The 20,245-nt window shown below is 41.8% G+C and overlaps 1 protein-coding gene across 2 annotated transcripts in view; it reads left to right on the top strand.

The window, feature by feature from the left end:
- The window catches only part of arhgap23a (Rho GTPase activating protein 23a), a 306,389-nt gene that overhangs the window by 137,817 nt on the left and 148,327 nt on the right, over positions 1–20,245 (top strand). For both annotated transcript variants that reach the window (XM_048614508.1, XM_048614509.1), the window contains exons 4-7: positions 618–642; positions 6,473–6,565; positions 16,368–16,446; positions 17,144–17,198. In XM_048614508.1, the coding sequence (XP_048470465.1) occupies positions 618–642; positions 6,473–6,565; positions 16,368–16,446; positions 17,144–17,198 (252 nt within the window). The remainder of the gene's footprint in view (positions 1–617; positions 643–6,472; positions 6,566–16,367; positions 16,447–17,143; positions 17,199–20,245) is intronic.

Below are 20,245 nucleotides of genomic sequence, written 5' to 3'. Positions count from 1 at the left end.
AAAGAGATCAAGGACTGACAGTAAACATAACATTAAGCCAGTTTTGCTGAAGCTGTACTGTGGTATGAACAGGGTACAAATAGCATAATCAGTTCCAGTCATATGACCAATTCCAAACCTGGAAATATTCAGACAAATGCCACAACAGAGTGTCCAAGAGAACAGAGATTGAAGGTTGCAGATCCAATTTAAAATGAATAATTAGCAAAGTGAATTGGACCCTTTTTAATACTCTGCCCAACAGTATAACAGGTTCTGGTGACTCTCTGATGGTCAAGTTTAACTGTCTGCATACCAGGCATACTCTAGATGTGGGGATTTCTCATAAGATATTAGATATGTTGTGTTTAATTCATTTGTGATACAGTTGGGCCAGTGAGACCTATCAACCAAGTTGGAAAACTTAAATGATTTACGTGTTTTGCCCTGACAATGGGTGTCTTTCCTTCAATCTGTATTGGTTTAAAATTTCCATTTTATTATATGTGATGTCTATAGTGGGTTCTGGAGAAAGGATCGTCTATTAAAGGTGGTTAAAATGGAGAATTATTCAAATCATTGCAATCGAAGGTTCACAACAGTTATATTTAACGAAATTTATTTGGATTCTTTTGTAGGATGAAGAAAATGGAAATGGAAAAGGTGAGTCTTACTTTAATTATTTTTCCAAAATATGCCATTGTCAAAATTAGCTGCTGCTGTGTGGATGGTGATGCTTAGCAACTTTAGCCAGAGGAAGTAGTCAATGGACTGTTTAGTCGATTTTTTTTGAAAGATGTGAATTTTGGGTTTGCCTCAGAGTTGTTGCCCATACTTGTAGAAAGCATTGATTAACATCATCTATCTGATCATAATGTATTCCATAAACAAAAGCTTGAAATGAGATTAAACAGAATCCAGACAGTCCCCGGGTTATGAATGGGTTCTGTTCTTGAGTACCTGCATAAGTTGATTTGTATGCAAGTCAGAACACACCACAAATAAAATATCCATTCATAAGTACATATGAATGAGTGTTGGATTGTTAAAATGAATAGTATTATGCAATCTCATTTGTTAGTACAAGTGTTCATAAGTCACGGACCCCTATATAATGGTTACTTCCAGATGGCTGCTATACATTGGTGCCTCAAGTTACAATGACTGAACTTGGATTAAAATATTTTATGTTTGGCATTTAACTGCTTAGACATAATGGGGTCAATTTTCAATTTACTTTCTGGATGGAAGTCGGCTGGAACCAATGAACTCTTTTTGTTCGAGGCCATTTGACATCATAACTATGTTTTCATTCAAAACTTGCTAAAGCCTATCTCAAATTTTCCTTCTCTTTTACTGCCCCACTCCTCAAACCTCCCCTATTGCTCCAAATTTATGGAGTTATTGGAATCAATCTTCAATAAGCCTGAGTTCTTTTAATAGCTAAAGCTCTGGTTAGACCACAACTACAGTATTACATCCAGTTCTGGTCACCTCACTTAGTTAGGATGTGAAGAAGGTCCTTGAGAAGGTACCCAAGCCATTTACTGGAATGGTTTCAGGAATGAGGAATTTTGGCCACAGGGTTAAATTGGAGACACTGGCATTGTTCTTGGTGGAGCAAAGGAGATTGAGGGCACATTTGAAGTGTTTAAGATGATGTCAAGTTTGGATGAGGTAAGCAAAGAAAATTTGAATCTTTTAATTCATGGCACCAGGATTATGTGTCACAGATTTAAGGTTTTGGGCAAGCGATGCAGGGGAATGAGAGAGACTGTATATTTTTTTAATGCAGTGAGTTTTAGTAATCTGGAACACTCTGTCCATGAGGGTAATGGATGGTTTTAGAAGGAAATTGGATGGACACTTGAGGCAAAAGGAAGAAAATATGCATGGCTACAGGGATTAAACAGGGAAATGGCACTAATATAAACAAATCACTTTCCCTGGTTAAATGAATTAGGTGTGAATCTCATGCCATATCTGCACTTCTACATCTTGTTAACACTATAGTCTGGATTTTGTGCTCAGTGGAAAAGTAGGGATTTTCTTATATTTGTTAATGGGATTTCAGCTTCGATGCTTAGACCAGCATTTATTTTCTATCAATCCTTAATTGCCCTTGAGAAAGTGGTGCTGAGCTATCCTCATGAATAGCTGCATTCTGTGGGAGTTAGGTACTTTCAGAGTGCTGTTAGAAAGGGAGTTCTGGGTTATAACTTGAAACATTTGCCATTAGTGAAAAGCACTAAAATCAATTTGAGACATATTTAAAAGTTTTAGTGCTAAATAAACAATGGGAGATATACAGATGGGGTCAAGGTCGAAGCTAAAATATCAAGAAGTAACTAACTGTAATACAGTGCCATTAAAGATGGCTGCTGGAAACAGTTTCTATGAAGTATCCTGCAACAGAAATCTCAGTTGTCAGAACACCTCTGCACATGTGCGGATGATGTCATGTGCAATCAGGAGTGAGCTGACATTCAAGATTAATGTTCGCTATCAAACAAGCAGCTTGGGAATCTGAATGCTGGATAAGTCAGCTTTAAATGTAAATTCAGGCCTCATAGCTACAAAAATAACCTGCCTGCTCCAGTGTTTCCTTCAAGGGAAGATAGAATCTTTTCAACTTGCAGATTAACACAAACTCAATTAACACTGTATATAACATACAAAGTACAAAGTCATTGCTGGCTGAAGAAGAACCATGTTTCGTTTAGCCATTCCTTTACCATTCTGGTAGTGGCAAAGATATAATAGTAGAATTGTTATTAATCCCAGCAATCAGATTCTGAAACAACTGCATTTATATTTGAATAATTTCAGACAAACTGATATGGGTTGGCTTGCAAAGCTCTGATCTTGCATTCCAGAGGATTAGAATGTTCATGATCAGATGAATTAACATTGCGAAATTATAAGATTTAGATGCAGAATTGGGACATCGGGCCCATCGAGTCTGCTCGTCATTTGATCATGGCTGATATGTTTCTCAACCCACTGTCTTGCCTTCTCCCCATAACCTTTGATTCCCTTACTAATCAAGAACCTACCTGTCTCTGTCTTAAATACGTTCAATGACTTGGCCTCCACAGCCCTCTCCAGCTATGAGTTCCACCCATTCACCACCCTCTGGCAGAAGAAATTCCTCCTCCATCTTGGATCTGAAGGATCTTCCCTTCACTCTGAGATTCTGCCCTTCACTCTGAGATTCTGCCTTCTGGCCCTAATCTCTCCAACTAGTGGAAATGTCTTTTCCATGTTCCACTGTATTGAGGCTTCTTGGTATTCTGTGAAGTTCAATGAGACCCCCACTCATTCTTCTAAACTCAAAGTACAAACCCAGATTCCTTAACCACTCCTCACATGATAAGCCCTTCATCCCTGGGGCAGTTTTCTTATAAACTTACTCTGGACCTCTTCCAAGGCCAGCACATCCATCCTTAGATACAGGGCCTAAACTGCTCTCAATATTCCAAATAGAGTCTGATCAGACCCTTATATAGCCTCAGCAGTACATCACTGCTGTTGTATTCTAGACCTATTTGTATTCTTGAAATGAATGCTAATGCTACATATGCCCTCCAGTGCCAGCTGAACCTGCATTTTAACCTTAAAAGAATCCTGATCTAAGACGCCCAAGTCCCTTTTGCTGCAGATTTCCAAAGCCTTTCCCCATTTAGAAAATAGTTTACACCTCTATTATTACTCCCAAAATGCATAACTTCACATTTCCCCACATTGCATTCCATCTGCTACTTCTCTGCACACTTTCCTAGCCTGTTCAAATTCTTCTGCAGTCTTGATGGCTCCTCAAAACTACCTGCCCCTTCACTTATCTTTGTGTCATCTGCAAACTTAGCAACACCCTCAGTTCCTTTGTCCAGATTGTTAATGTATAACATGATTTACAGTGGTCCCAATACTGACCCCTGAAGAACTCCACTAGTCGGTGGCTGCTATCCTGAAAAACACCCCTTTAATCCCCACTGTCTGCATTCTGTTGGTCCGCCAATCCTCTATTCATACCACTACCTTGTCCCTAACACCATGGGCCCTTATTTAGTATCCTCAAGTACGGTACCTTGTCAAAGGCCTTCTGGAAATCCAACTAGATCTTGTCCACTGATTCTCCTTTGTCTACTTTACTCATCACCTCCTCAAAGAATTCAAACAGATTTGTCAAGCATGACCTCCCCTTGGCAAAGCAATGCTGACACATGCCTGTTTTACCACGCACTTTCAAGTACTCCACAATATCATCCTTAAAAATGGTCTCTGAAATCTTACCACAGACTGAGGTCAGGCTAACTGGCTTATAATTTCCCATCTTCTGCCTCCCTTCCTTCCTTATACAAGATGTTTCATTAGCCATTTTCCAGTCTTCTGGGTCCCTCCTTGACTCTAGTGTTTCTTGAAAGACCACCACCAATGCCTCAACAATCTCCTCACTATCTCCTTAAGAACACTGGAATGTAGTCCGTCTGGTCTGAATGATTTATCCCTTTCAGACCTTTCACCTTCCCCTAGCAGATTCTCTTTAGTAATAGCCACTGCAGTCACCTCTGCCACCAACTGTCTTGAAGTTTTGGTATGCTTCCACTGTGAAGACTGATGCAAAGTACCTATTTGGTTCCTCTGCAATTTCTTTGTTCCTCATTTTCAAACAATCCAATGTCCACTCTTGCCTCCCTCTCTTACCTCTTAGATATCTAAAAAAATTCTCTTGCAATCTTCTTTAATATTACTATCTAGCCTACCCTCATACTACTTCATCTCCCACTTGTTGTGTTTCTGGTTGTGTTTTGGTTTTAGAGACTTCCCAATCCTCTCTCTTCCCATTAATCTTCACCACAGTGTATTCTTTTTCTTTTGCTTCTATGCTGTCCCTGACTTCCCTTGTCAACTATGCTTTTCTAATTCAAACTGAAAGCAAAAAGTGCTGGAGATCATAGCGGGTCAGGCAGCATCCATGGAGAGAGAGAGCAAGCTAATGTTTCGAGTCTAGATGACTCTTCATCAGAGCTGAAGTGAAGTGTGGAGGGGGCAGCATTTATGCAGTATGGGGGGTGGGGGGGTGGGGGAGAGGGGTTTGGTGTGCTGGGGCAGACAGGATGTTGATAGTTCAGATTAAGTTTGAATGTGAGAATGGCTGAACAATAGGCTAACTGCCAGACTGGAAAGAGCAGACTGTCCCACTGGAGTGGAGGGAGGAGAGAGAGGACATGGTGACAGACAATGTAACAAGGGAAGGAATGGGTTCACATTTTGAAGGTGTTGAACTCAATATTGAGCCCAGAAGGTTGTACGGTGTCTAGTTTGAAGATGAGATCTTGTTCTTCCACTTTTTACTGTGATTCACTGGAGCATTGCAGCATGCTGAGGACAGACAAGTGGGCATGCGAGCAGGACACTGTTAAAATGACTGGCTATTGGAAGGACAGGGTCATGCTTGTGAACAGACCTGAGGTGTTTTGCAAAGTGATCACCAGTTTGCGTTTGGTTTCTCCAATTTGGGGTAGGCCACATTAGGTGCAGTGAATACAATACTCAAGATTGGAGGAGGTACACGTGAAATGCTTCTTCACCTGGAAAAGACTGTTTGCACCCTTGAGCAGGGAGGAGGTAAAGGGGCAGGTGTTGCATCTTCAGCAGTTACATGGGAAGGGGGTGTTGCATTGGTGGTAGAGGAATGGACTAGGCTGTCTTGGAGAGAACACTCCCTGCGAAGTGCAGACAGCAGGAGTGAGGGGAAGATGTGTTTGGTGGTTGCATTCTGCTGGAGTTGTCTGAAGTGGCGGTGAATGATACTTTGAATGTGGAAGTTGGTGGGAGAATGAAATGACAATGGTTTTCTCATCCACCCTATGATGTGTCTTCTTCCTTGCAATGCAATTCTGCTGTCCTTTTCGAATTAACCCCAGAAATTCCTGCCATTGCTGCTGCACTGTCTTCCCTGTCTTACCTCGATTTGTGCATCAGTTCATCTGCCTTATTCCAGTGCTTTATGCATTAAGATACAAAGCCTTTATTTTTGTTCTATTATCAAGTTTCCCTATACTTATACAATATTCACATAATCCATCTCTTCCTTTTATTTGCTGGTAACAGTTAACTCCATCACTATCCAGTAATCCTACCTTCTCCATTACCTTTAACTTTACAATTTTCCATTCAATTGAACACACCCCCACTCAATTTAGTTAAAAGCACTATCTACAGCTCTAGGTATTGCAACTCTTTAGGACTGTGGTCCCACTGATTCAGAGTCCATCTCTTTAAAACAGCTCCCTGGTACTGGTGCCAATGTGCTCTGCATTTGAATCCGCCTTTCCCACACCAATCTTTTAGCCACGTGTTTTCCCCTTTAATTTTGTTGACCTGTTGAGCCACCAGTTATTTCAGTTGTTATGTCATTTCTGCATGGAGTCCTTATTACCAGTTAGCTTAATAGTATAACTTTATGAACTGGTCTTGTTTTACTTCGCAGGTCATCAGAAAAGTCGAGCAGAGCCTATGGATACCATCTTTGTTAAAAGTGTAAAGGAAGGGGGAGCAGCATATCGTGCTGGTTTATGTACAGGTAATAGTTGAGGTATCATTCTTGTAAATCTATATTGTACTTCCTCCAAGGCCAATGTATTCTTCCTAAGATCTCAGCCCAGGTCTGCTCTCAGTATTCCAGTTTGAACCTGATCAGGGTTTTGGGTAACTCCTGCATAACTTCTACATCCTTATGCTCAAGACCTCCTGATATAAAGGCCAGCATTCCATTAGCCACATTGATTATTTTTTGAACCTGTTTGTTGCATTTTGAAGATCTAAACACCTGTACCCTCAAGTCTCTTTAGACATCCACTGTATTTAACTTCATACTATCAAGAAAATACCTTGATCTATCCTTTTTTTGGCCCAAAATGGATAACCCCACACTTTTTTACACTGAACTCCATCTGCCACAGTTTTGCCCTTTAATTTAATCTGTCAATATCCTTTGTAATTTTATGCTATCATCTACACTGTCTACAATGCCACTTAAGTTTGTCATCAGCAAGTTTGGACAAATGGCTTTTATGTCATTATCCAAATTGTGAATAAATAATGTGATTAATTGAGACCCTAACATATATCCCTGTGAGACACCACTGGTGATATCCTGCCAATTTGAGTAATCCCATTAACCCTACTTTCTGTCACCTGCCACTCAACCTACTTCCCAATCATGTTAATAGTTTGGCCTCTATTCCACGGGCTTCTACGTTGGTTAACAATCTCGCATGTGAGACTTTATCAAGGACTTTTTTAAAATATCTGTTGTAAGTCCATATAAACAACATCCATGGACATTCTTCTGTCCACTACTTTAGTCACCTCTGCAAAACATTCACTGAGGTTTCTCAGGTATGACCTACCTGTCATGAATCCATGCTGGCTCTCTTGATTAATTGAAAATTTTCAAGGTGTTCAGTTACCCCATCCTTGATTATAGGCTCCAACAATTTCTCCACCACAGATGTTGGGCTAATGGTCTGTAATTCCTTGGTTTTTCTCTTTAACCTTTCTTGAAAGGCAGAGTGACATATGCAGTTTTCCAGTCCAGAGGGATGACTCCTGTATTTAGGGAACTCTGCAAAATTATAGTTAGGGCATCTATTAATGTGCTTCCTCTCTTCTTTTAACACCCTCAGATGGAAACCTTCAGGTCCTAGGGATTTGTCACTCTTCAATTCTATTCATTATCAATGTTTTACTTGCATTGATTTTATTCAGTCCCTTACCCCAATCCACTGTTAATTTCCTTGGGATTTTAAAATTCTGGGGCAAAGTTGTTATTCAACATACCTGCCATTTACTCATAGTCATTGACAGTATCCCCATTTTCATCTTTAGTGGACTAATATTGCTCCTGACTACCTGCTTTCCCTTTATACAACTATAAAATTTCTTCTTCTTGATGTCTCTTGGAAGTTTCCTTTCATAATCCCTTTTAGTAGCCCTTATAAACTGCTTTGTGGCTCTTTGCTAGTCTTTATAACTTTCCCATTTGGCAGGATCTGTGCTTTTTTTTCCCATTTTTGTAAGCACTTCCTTTAATGCTGCCCTTTATCCTGTTAGTTTGAGTTGTCCTTGGCTGTTCTTTTCTGTGAAGTAGAGCTTTTTCCCCTCAGGTATAAAGTAGTTCATTGTGCTCCAATATGACATTTAGAAATGAAAATGTATTACTACTTCTGAGTCAGATACATTGGTGATTGAATCAACATAATTATACTGATGGTACAATTGGTGGAGTAGTGGGGTCCAGTGATCCTGGCTGAAAGTGGTGATTGGAAGAGGATTGAACTGTTGTTATGTCTCTCATGGTTAAATAGCTTGGTCACATTCATTGAGCTTGTACATTAAAGAATTGTCACCTGTGCCAAGGCATGAAAGGCTGGCTGCAGCCAGTAAGATAAGGAGAAATGAGAGGAAGAGAAACAATACTCACTTTGAAGAACTGCATGCTTGTACAGCCATAGTATTTTTTTTGAAGTTGCCCAGCACTGAGAAAGTGCCCATCTATTTTCTTTGGGGCTATCTGGTTGCTTTGTCATGAGTCCTGAATAGAGTCATTTTGTGAATCATTTTTGGCACAGAGCAGAAAGCCAGACACATAACAGGAATGTAAAAGTGCAATAGTCATTGTCAGTTCCATTAAAACACATAATGTAGATCTCCATACGGAATGTATTTTTATTTAAATTGATAAAATTAGGGGTTCAGCCTATCTGTGCATTCTTTGAAGCTGGTAATTTGAACTTAATCTGCATGTCATCCATAGAAAAGGTACAAAGCAACATTAGTAAAAGGTATTTTAATAGTTTTGTCTAGCTAGGATTCCTATCTGTGGACTTGTTGCCCATAGTAAATAATATTGCTTTGCAATTTTATACATTAAAAAACAGTTACTTTGCATTGTAACTGATTTCTGGATGATTAGTAAAGCTAAGTTATATTTATGGAAAAACTCCATGCCAAAATACTTGTAATTTTTCCTGTTCTAAACAACAGAATTTGTAATTCAGTTTCTGTTATGGGCTCATGCAGCAATGTAATATCAAAGATAAATTTTTGTTTCATCTATTTATCTCTCACCTCCAGTGGCTGAAGATTTGCGCACCACTGAATATTGGAATAGAGGTAGATAAGGCACAAAACATACTGGTGGAGGCTGATGAGCAGGGTGAATGATGCCAATCTCCCTGCCAGCCATATTAACCAAGGCAGGGCAATTGCATGGTTATGATCTTCACCTGATCCTGGTTAAGGCCCATTAAGATACTTGGAAAGCCAATTTGTCTCTCTTGGCATTTCTTTGCAGACAAAGATATTTGGGAAGATTGAACTCATCAGTTGCAGGCCGTCTGGTGGCTCATCAAGCATATCCATGACTGGCAGATTCTCCTGCAATGGGTGTAAGTGAAGTGTGGTCATTGCTGGGCCCAACTGGATCTAGCCCTCACCTCCTTTTCTCTTTCATGCTGGTTCTTTGCTCAGTCTCAAAGGTGCCTATTAAACTCCCAAAGTAGTATCTCCAGGCGTTACAATCTGTGGCCTGTGCTTCTGACTAGTGATGGTTGATGTGGCAAACAGAGTGAGACTGCTTAAGGGAGTGCCATCTGATCTGTTTGTGCCTTTCAAATTGGTCTTGGGAGGTGACAGTTGTCCATCCGGGCAGTGTTACCTGCTGATGCTTTGCAGAAGGGTTGCCTTGAGGGTGGTGATGTTGACTGTTTCATTGTTTGTGATGCAGTCCTGGCCGTGGATCTTGTTGCTGTGGAGTTGGTGCTGATGCAAGCACTGTAGAAGGCATATATATGGTTGTGGTACATGACCCATAACTCAGCACCGTACAGAAAAGTAGTGAGGACTTTGGCTTTTGTAGCTTTGCGTTTGGCCTGTACTGTAAGGCTGCAGTTTGCTCTACACTTGTTTGCAGATTCTGTCAAAGGAGTTTTAAAAAGCCTGTTGTTTGCTTCCTTGTCTATAGTGGCGTCAAACAAGATAACATCCTCCAAACTGCTTGATAACATTCAGCTTGGTTCCCTTGATGGCAATGCTTTGTCTATGGTGTTCTATATTTTACTTGTGTTGCAGGCTGATGCAAGATTTCTGTTTTCTTTAAACTAACTTTTAATCTGAATTGTGTTGTTGAAATCGAGTTGTTACTCTTTGCTAGTCTGACTGTGGTGCAGTCATCAGTGAAAAGAAGTTAATGAATGAGTTTTTCCTGTGTCATTGAACCTGAAGATATCAGAGGCTGAAAAGACCTCTATCACTCCAAAAGAGTATGTAAACTCTGCTTAATGTCTCCTATTGCCTGCTGCAGCATTACGCTGAAAACAATAGTGAATAAGGTCAAGGCCAAAACACATCCCTGCTTCATGCCTTTGGAAGTTTGGAAGGGAGTAGAGAGGTCTCTGTCATGCTCAACTTGATTGTACTGATTTTTATGAAATTGCTTCATCATGGCCATGAAACACATTTTCAAGAATTCTCCCAAGTCCACTTCTCCTCAGTGTCCAAAGCCTTGATGAGGCCCATGAAAGTGATGTTCAGGCCTTTGCTTTGCTGTAAACACTTTTATTTGTCTTGAGTGCAAATGCAGTGGCTCTGGTGCATTTGTTGGCTCTGAAACCACATTGGCTCACAGAAGTTTTCTTTCACAATGGTAGACACATGTCTGTTCAGAAATATTCTAGCCAGGATCTTCCCAACAATAGAATGGAGAGTAACTCAAGGTGGTTGGAGCAGTCTGATTTTTTTCTTATTTACTTTTGTACAAGGTGAAGACAACACCATCACAGAGATGCTGTGAAATCCTACTCTGTTTCCAGCAGGCCATGAAAAGCTCATGGACATTGGTATGTCGGGTAGGGACACAATGCTTCAAGGCTTTAGTCAGAGGTCCATCAAATCTGTTGGCTTCATTGCAGATCATTGTGGAACCAATCAAGAAGCAGGGGAGTACAGGGTACAAAAGTTATTTAGGGAAAATTGGTTGAAAAGAGATGAGTACAGAGTGGGAAATCAGTTGTATCAACCTGAAGAAAATCCCTTGGAGGCACAGTGTTTTAACAGTATAGTGGGATACTCAGCCCTAGAGAAACGGGGGCCCTTGGCATTGCATAGCTGGTAAGGTGCAAGCTCTTGGGCATTGTCATTCTCTGCCATTACACAAGGGGTGGAGCAGAATGCAAACTGCGTAAGGCAAATTGACAATCAGTTAATCACAAGCAAGGTACTGCTGGCAATGGGGATAAAACTCTCAAATTTTGGATCCAGCTTTGAAGGGTAACACCCCTCTGCAGTAAGGGAGGAGTCCTGGCATCATGAGTACAGGGCAGAGAAGCAAAGTGTGGGGAGGATCTGGAGACCAAACTTCCTATATAGGATCTACTGCCAAAAAAGGAGCTCCCTGAAGGAGACCAAAACCCAGTGTAGCAGGAGCCTGCTTCTCTTTGGACTTCTGTGTCCTTGATACTGTCACCACCTGTCCACATACCAGCCAGTAGTTGTTTGTTCTTATAACCTTGAACTCCTTCACTTTTAACCTCTTCCAAGAATCAGCTGCGTACTTTGGCACCTTGCAAAACACTTCACACCACTGCATTTCTGTCTAAAAGATGCACTGCGGCAACTCTTTAATCCTCCTTTGACATTACCTTCTAAAGCTGCAACTCTACCACCAAGAAGGGTAAGGGCAGCAGTTAGATGGAAACACCACCACCTGGAGTCATCTCTGTTCTATACGGAGCCAGAATTCCACTGTTGCACTGCCCAGCTAGTCCTTGGATAAAGTATTAGGTAGACCAATGCAAATGTTCACAGCTGCAGTGGTGCCTCAACTCAGCAGCATTCTGTTGTGCCAATGCATTTGCGCTAATGTAAAACTACAAAAGGTGGCTATCTGCTGAGTACAAGGTGGATGATTCAGCTGTGAGAACTGTTTAGAGGAACCTTGCAGTACACAACAGCGCAGACATCGAGACTTGTGGTGGTCTGCTGCATGCTGCACAATCTGTCACCATCATGAGGGTGTTGTTGCCACCAGTTATAATGAATGGAACTGAGTAGCAGGTGCTCCTAGGAAGGGGGAGTGGAGGAGGCTACCTAAACAGATCCTTTCTAGCTAGAGTATCAATGAAGACCTCAGATGAGTGTGGTACCGATAATTGCAACGGTAATTTTTCAGTAACCAGCAGTCTATGCCTCCTTTCAATAATTAAACTTCAGAGATTCCACTTGATCACAAAGAAAAAATAAAAGCTACAATGTAAACATTCTAAATCAAATTTAGAAATGAAATAATTCCATGTTACATACAAAAATCATCTATTAACCCTTGCGCCTGCCTCCCATCTGCCTGTGCCTGTTCTCATCCTCCTGCGTAGTTCTACCCAAATGACTATAGCATGTCAGGTGGATGGCTGCAAATTGTTGACAACACAGACTGCATACAGCCATGGAAGACAGTTTGAAGCAGATCTGGACCTAAATGACCCCACTATGGATGCTTTCTTTTTGGGGGCAATTATTCTTGGATTGCGTTTCATCTTAATAACTACCTGATATTTATCATTTATGTATGCAATTCAGTGATTCCAGTATTTCAGAGTTGCTCTATTTGTGTTTTCTAAAAATAGCACATCTGCAATTCCATTACAACTATAATTTATCAGTTTTATGTACGGTGCACATGTTTCTCCACTTGCAAGTTGGCAATAGAAATGAAATGTCTGGTCTCTAATTTTCTATGGCTCCAATCATTGAAATATGTATGTGGGTGTGGGAGGAAGGGAGAGGTAAAACAATTGATGCGTTTTAGAACGGTTTGATGTTTCTTTAATGTAATATTTGTGTAGTGATTGGAGTGAGGGCCAGGTGGATCTCATTGACTGAGATCTTTGATTAGGGTTGTTAATCCAGGCCAATCAGGGAGCCCTCACTGACATATAAGCATGAGATTCAGAGTGTCTCCTCATTTAAGGGACTGGCTATGTGGTGACTGGCAAAAGCCCATGTACTGTGCATGGTAAATAAAGGATGACTTGGTGACGGGATACAGGACTCTCTGCAGTTATTTCAGTTTCACACTACAAATTGTAGGCTATGTCATCAGAAGAGTTTGAAGTATTATCTTTGTCTGCAGTAGAACTCTTGGGCTGAATCTTAGGTTTGTTTGGTGAAATGCAAGTTGTAGTGAGTTTTTTGAAGGGATTCTCACCGTGAGATCCAGCAAAATTTCCCACCAGATCTTACAAAACACACTTCATTAACTCCTATACTACCCCTATGGTTTCCCTCACATCCAATTCTATCCCTTTCTTACCAACCACCATTCCTGGGGCAACTCTCAATCAGCAGATACCCCCACAATGACCAGCATCTCTAGCACCTATGCCATCTTTGAAAGTCCACTGTGCACCAAGTCGAGAGTTGGTTGACCAAAGCTGCCCTTCACTGGCAACAAAATAACAGAGCAGATGCAATGTCAGGCTGCTCACAGTACTTAGCTGATGTGACGGACACTCGCTTGAAAATACAACCCCAATTCTCTCTCACTAGTTGCTGTTTAACCACCGCGCACACAGTTTACCTGACCTTTAACTACATCCCATCTAATCACCCTCTCCAGTTTGCAGCTACTCTTTTCCCCCGTGTCCACTATAGATCCTTATCTTCTTATTGTCCAGTAGGAGACCATCCCGTACAAGTGAGGAGTCTTACAATTTCAAAATGAGCTTTTATTCTCGGCTCCTATCTATTGGAAGTGGGTGGCAGCCAGTTTCTGCCTAGTTTCTGGCATGTTCACTCTGCGTACATTGCAAGTGATAATGAAGGGATTACGAGTTAAATGTATCTTGAATGCCTGCTTCATGTATTTGCCCATTCAGTGTCCTAACATCTTTCAGATGTGGATCTCATGTTTCTGCCGATCAAATTGTCACTGATTTCATTCAACCTGGATGTTATCCCAGTCATTTTCCAGTCACATTTCACATCTAGAGAACAGCAGCGATATCAAGGAACGCAGTTCATGGTGAACACCATCAGCACCATCATCCGCCTCTCAGACCCTCGGCGTTCCCTTTTACCTTGTACTACCCTGATAGCCTATTTCCCCTCACCCCCTTGTGAATATCCATGACATTGAACTTTGTCTGCAACTATCCGTTCTGCTCCCAAAACCCTGATATTGCACCCTAATGATGCTCACAATGGATTTCTGCATTTCCCTGTGTAGACCATAGTAGTAGCTACTGCCAATAAGCATTTCCCTACAATGTCCTCCAATACTGTTCCACTTGCCTCCATATACCTTGAATGCCCACTCATCACTGTACCTGCTTTCTACCTACTCTCTACATGCTCTCCTAAGCCTCACATACTCTGTACATGCTGTCCTAAACAGATGACTAACCGTCACCAAACCTTTGGTCTGTCTTACAGACAAGCCTCCCCTTGTACTGTGGATTGGCCCCCACTTACTTTCCGACATGGCCTGTTGGTTGAATAAATGTGCAGACGGTTTGCCGGGCTTACGGTTTGCACATGCTGTCAGTATTAGATTGCTATTTCGGTGTGCTGTGGATAAAGAGGATCACCCGCCCCTCCCGAGACAAGTCCCAGCTGACCAGCATTAGAAGCAGCTTGTATGTATATCTGCACAAATGAGTGACAATATGGCAGTACAGGTGGCTTTTGGCTCTGGCTAAAGCCTCATCATGCTAACTAGCATGGTACACATGGCAAGGCATGGATGCTATGAGCATACAGATAGACACTGAGTGAGCAATAAGAGAGCAGTGAGGAGCCTTGAGATGCAGCCTGGTTCAATCCATGCACTGAGTGCCCTGTCCTGCTCACAAAGTCTTTGCAGCAACCTTTCAATGCTAGTTGCTAGTGCACCTTGCAACACAAAACTGTGCTTCCTAAGCATTCTGTAAGTGGATCTGAGAGATAACATTACGGTCATGAGGGGTGGGCAATTGTTGGATGCCAGTATCCATGGATGAGGGGTACCTTTGGCCTGTGGATCATGCCCTGAGATACAGGTTAGTGCGGAACAACATGGAGGTTCCTTGCAGTCAGCAACAAGCTAAAGTTGCCAAATAACCGTTCTCACTTCCACATCAAGAATTCTCAACATCTAGTTTGTTTGACACATTTAGTTAGATATTGATGCATGATACTGCCATATTGACACTAATTTGTGCAGATATACATACAAGCTGAATATTAATGAGGTGAGTTGGATGTTTAACTAATAGGATGTTTAACAAGCTATAATACCTCTTACTTGGTAATTCACCACAGACTAACAAGAAACTTGCTTCACTACTTAGCAGCTGCATAAAGTATGCAGCGAATTGCTCTCCAGGCCTCACTGGAATTCTCATGCAATTCTGCAATGAATCATCGTTCAGGCCCCTATAAGATTCCACCCATTGTATATTTGTATATTTCATGGAGTAACTTCTTCGGATATTAAAAGATTCTAATGCATTCGTTCAGTATAGGAGTTGGGATGTCATGTTGCGGCTGTACAGAACATTGGTGAGGCCGCTTTAGGAATACTGTGTACAATTGTGGTCGTCCTTCCGTATGAGGGATGTGGTTAAACTTGAGGGGGTGCAGAAAAGATTTACAAGGATGTTGCAAGGACTAGAGGATTTGATCTACAGGGACAAGCTGAATAGGCTGCAGCTTTTTTCCCTGGAGCGTCAGGGGTTGAGGGGTGACCATATAGAGGTTTATAAAATCATGAAGGGCATGGATAGGGTGAATAGCCAAGTTCTTTTGCCCAGGGGAGGGGAGTCCAAAACCAGAGGACGTAGGTTTAAGGCGAGAGGGGAAAGATTCAAGAAAGGACATGAGGGGTAACTTTTTCACGCAAATGGTGGCGTGTGTTTGGAAAGAGCTGCTAGAGGAAGTGGTGGAGGCTGGTACGATTACAACATTTAAAAGGCATCTGGATGGGTACATGAATAGGAAGAGTTTAGAGCAATATGAGTCAAATGCTGGCAGTTGGGATTAGGTCAGATTGAGATGTCTCACCTGCGCGGGTGAGTTGGACCGAAGGATCTGTTTCTGTGCTGTAAGACTCTGTGACTCTATCTGAATAATGTTGTTTTTAGGGGGATATAACTGCGCATGTGTTATAGAATATGTCTGAAACTTTACAAATAAAACAGCCTTTATAATAGTTAATGCACTTTTTTGAACTTAATTTCATACTGTTTCTTTTGAACTTATCTTGCATACAATTTTCTGCTTGGTTAAAGGAAATGATATCTTCAAAGTTTTAAAGTTCACTGTTTGAAATCAATATTTCTTTTTTGGAGGTGATCGTATTGTGAAGGTGAATGCAGAAAGTGTAATTGGCAAAACGTATTCTCAAGTAATATCCCTAATTCAGAACAGGTAAGTTAACATATTAAAATATTTGATTTTCACTATATTAGCAGTCACTGCCATGCAGCTACATTCACCCAGAATCTATTGCGGCAATGTCTGCAAACTTCTTAATGTAATACAATTGGCAATCAACAGGAGATACTTTCATGCAGTTAAGAAGGGCCTTTCCTCTCTGCTTTTAATATTCACATAACGGCTGCTGCAATTGCACTTTGGTGAATAATCCTGATTTCAGTGTTCTTGGAATTCTTGATAAATCTAATACACAGTTTGCATGCAGGTCCTCAGCAGCCTTCCTAATAGTGAACCAGATTTGGTGTGCTTTGTGCGTGCCAGTCTCTCATTTCGGCAACTGGTAACTCAGAATGTTATTGCATTAGCAGTCCTATTGCTTGTGGAATGTTTGATTATCTCAACTGTGCTTTTCACATTATCCCAATCCCATCCCTCGACAAATATTAGACTGTTACTTTTGGGCAGCTAATTGGTATATTGTCAATTGTTTTTACTAGTTCTTTCTAGGGATATCATTGTTAGCAGTAAATAATTTATTTGTGTTATTGTTATGTTTTCCTTTTTAGGAGTCCTATATCTCAATAATTTAATTTTTATGACAGATCTACAGATTCAAATATAAAAGGTATCAATCTATGCCATTGTTTAGATTTTGTGAACCATATTTTTTTCTCTCCTCTGTATTTAGTGAGGATGTGTTGGAACTTTCAGTAATGCCCAAAGATGAAGACATTTTGCAGGTGGTAAGTTATGAAGCTTTTTTCTTTTTTCCTTGTGTACAATCAGTTAATATTCATAAGTTCTGACTCCTTAAGTGAAACAAAGGCTATCTTGATCTCCAGTTTTAAGTTTACGGCAGGAATACTGTTGGTGTTTGCCAATTACAATTAAAATAAAATACAGCTATCTGGATGAGATGTAAAATTGGTTTGCCGTAGTCCATTGAAATTATTGTAAAGATCATACAAGAAGTTCTGGGATTTAGATGCTTTAAAAGAAATAGGTAAAAGAGGCAAGGGAATGGCATTGCTAGTCAGGGCGAGTATAGCAGCTACTGAAAGGCAGTTCGAGAATGATATGTCTATAGAGTCAGTTTGGGTTGAGGTCAGGAACAAGAAAGGAGCAGTCACTTTGTTGGGGGCTTTTTACAGACCCCCTAATAGTTGCAGAGAAGTGGAGGAGCAGATTGGGAGGCAGATACTGGAAGGGTGCAGAAGTCACAGGGTTGTGGTCATGGGTAACTTCAACTTTCCAAATATTGACTGGAAACTTTTTAGTTGTAATAATTTAGATGGAGCGGATTTTGTCCAGTGCGTTCAGGAGGGATTCCTGACACAGTATGTGGATCAACCGACACGAGGAGAGGCCAGAGACAACACAGAGATGAACACAGCAGGCCAAGCAGCATCATAGGAGCAGAAAGGCTGACGTTTCAGGCCTAGACCCTTCATCAGAAAAGGGGGAGGGGAAGGGGTTTCTGAAATTAATAGGGAGAGAGTGGGAGGCAGATAGAAGATGGATAGAGGAGAGGATAGGTGGAGAGGAAACAAACAGGTCGAAGAGGCGGGGATGGAGCCAGTAAAGGTGAGTGTAGGTGGGGAGTTAGGGAGGGGATAGGTCAGTCCAGGGAGGACAGACAGGTCAAGGGGGCGGGATGAGGTTAGTAGGTAGGAGATGGGGGTGCGGCTTGAGGTGGGAGGAGGGGATAGGTGGGAGGAAGAACAGGTTAGGGAGGCAGGGACGAGCTGGACTGGTTTTGGGAATCGGTAGGGGGAGGGGAGATTTTGAAGCTTGTGAAATTCACATTGATACCATTGGGCTGCAGGGTTCCCAAGCGGAATATGAGTTGCTGTTCCTGCAACCTTCGGGTGGCATCGTTGTGGCACTGCAGGAGGCCCAGGATGGACATGTCATCTGAGGAATGGGAGGGGGAGTTGAAATGGTTCGCGACTGGGAGGTGCAGTTGACTTTGGATTTGGTGCTTGGCAATGAACCGGGCCAAGTGTTAGACCTGTTGGTAGGAGAGCATTTTGGCAGTAGCCATCATAACTCTGTTACTTTTACGATAGTCATGGGAAGGGATAGGTACATACAGCAGGGTAAGGTCTATAATTGGGGGAAGGGTAGTTATAATTCTGTTAGGCAAGAACTGGGTAACATGAAATGGGAACAGATGCTGTCAGGGAAGAGCATTATAGAAATGTGGAGATTGTTTAAGGAATGCATACTGTGTGTGCTCGATATGTTTGTCCCTAGCAGGCAGGGAAGATGCGGTCGAGTGAGGGAGCCTTGGTTCTCGAGAAGTTGAACGACTAGTTAAGAGGAAGAAGGATGCTTATATAAGGTTTAGGAAACAAGGATCGGAACAGGTTCTAGAGGGATACAAGTTAGCCAGGAAGGAACTGAAGAAAGGGCTTAGGAGAGCTATAAGGGGGCATGAGAAAACCTTGGCAGATAGGATCAAGGAAAACCCCAAGGCTTTTTACACGTACGTGAGACATAAGAGAATGACCAGAGAAAGGGTAGGGCCGATCAAGGATTGTAAAGGGAATTTGTGCACGGAGCCTAAAGAGATAGGAGAGGTCCTTAATGATTACTTTTCTTCGGTATTCACAACTGAGAGGGACCTATTTGTAGGGGAAGACAGTGTGAAATAGGCTGGTAGGCTAGAGGAGGTGGGTGCTAGTAAGGAAGATGTACTAGGAATTTTGAGGAACTTGAAGGTAGATAAGTCCCCCAGGCCTGATGGGATTTATCCAAGGATTCTATGGGAAGCGAGGGAAGAGATCGCAGGGCCTTTGGCGATGATCTTTTCGTCCTCACTGTCCAAGGGTATAGAGCCGGAAGATTGGAGAGTGGCAAACGTCATTCCCTTGTTCAAAATAGGGAATAGGAATAAACCCGGAAATTACAGGCCAGTTAGTCTTACTTCAGTGGTGGGCAAAGTATTGGAAAGGGCTCTGAGAGATAGGATTTATGATCACTTGGATAGGCACAGTTTGATTCGTGATAGTCAGCATGGATTTGTGAGGGGTAGATCATGCCTCACAAACCTTATTAAATTCTTTGAAGAGGTGACCAAACACATGGATGAAGGTGGAGCAGTGGATGTGGTATACATGGATTTAAGTAAGGCGCTTGATAAGGTTCCCCATGGTAGGCTCATGCAGAAAGTAAGGAGGCATTGGATAGAGGGAAATGTGGCAGATTGGATTCAGAATTGGCTGACCCTTAGAAGACAAAGGGTGGTAGTGGATGGAAAATATTCAACATGGTGCTCAGTTATGAGTGGTGTACCACAAGGATCTGTTCTGGGTCCTCTTCTATTTGTGATTTTTGTAAGTGATTTGGATGTCGCAGTGGAAGGGTGGATTCGTAAGTTTGCGGATGATACGAAGGTGAGTCGAGTTGTGGATAGTACGGAGGGCTGTTCTAGCTTACAAAGGGATATAGATAGGATGCAGACCTGGGCTGAGAAGTGGCAGATGGAGTTTAACCCTGAAAAGTGTGAGGTGATTCATTTTGGAAGGACAAATTTGAAAGCAGAATGCAGGGTTAACGGAAAGATTCTTGGCAGTGTGGAGGAGCAGAGGGATCTTGGGGTTCATGTCCACAGTTCCCTGAAAGCTGCCACCGAGGTGGATAGAGTTGTTAAGAAGGCATATGGTGTGTTAGCTTTCATTAATAGAGGGATTGAGTTCAAGAGCCGTGAAGTTATGCTCCAGCTATACAAAACCCTGGTTCGGCCACATCTGGAGTATTGTGTCCAGTTCTGGTCGCCCCATTACAG

The sequence above is a fragment of the Rhincodon typus genome, chromosome 30, assembly GCF_021869965.1.
Source record: "Rhincodon typus isolate 14 chromosome 30, sRhiTyp1.1, whole genome shotgun sequence".
NCBI lineage: Eukaryota > Metazoa > Chordata > Chondrichthyes > Orectolobiformes > Rhincodontidae > Rhincodon > Rhincodon typus.
Note: the sequence above shows the minus strand (reverse complement) of the source record. Positions and strands in the feature narration are given on the sequence as shown.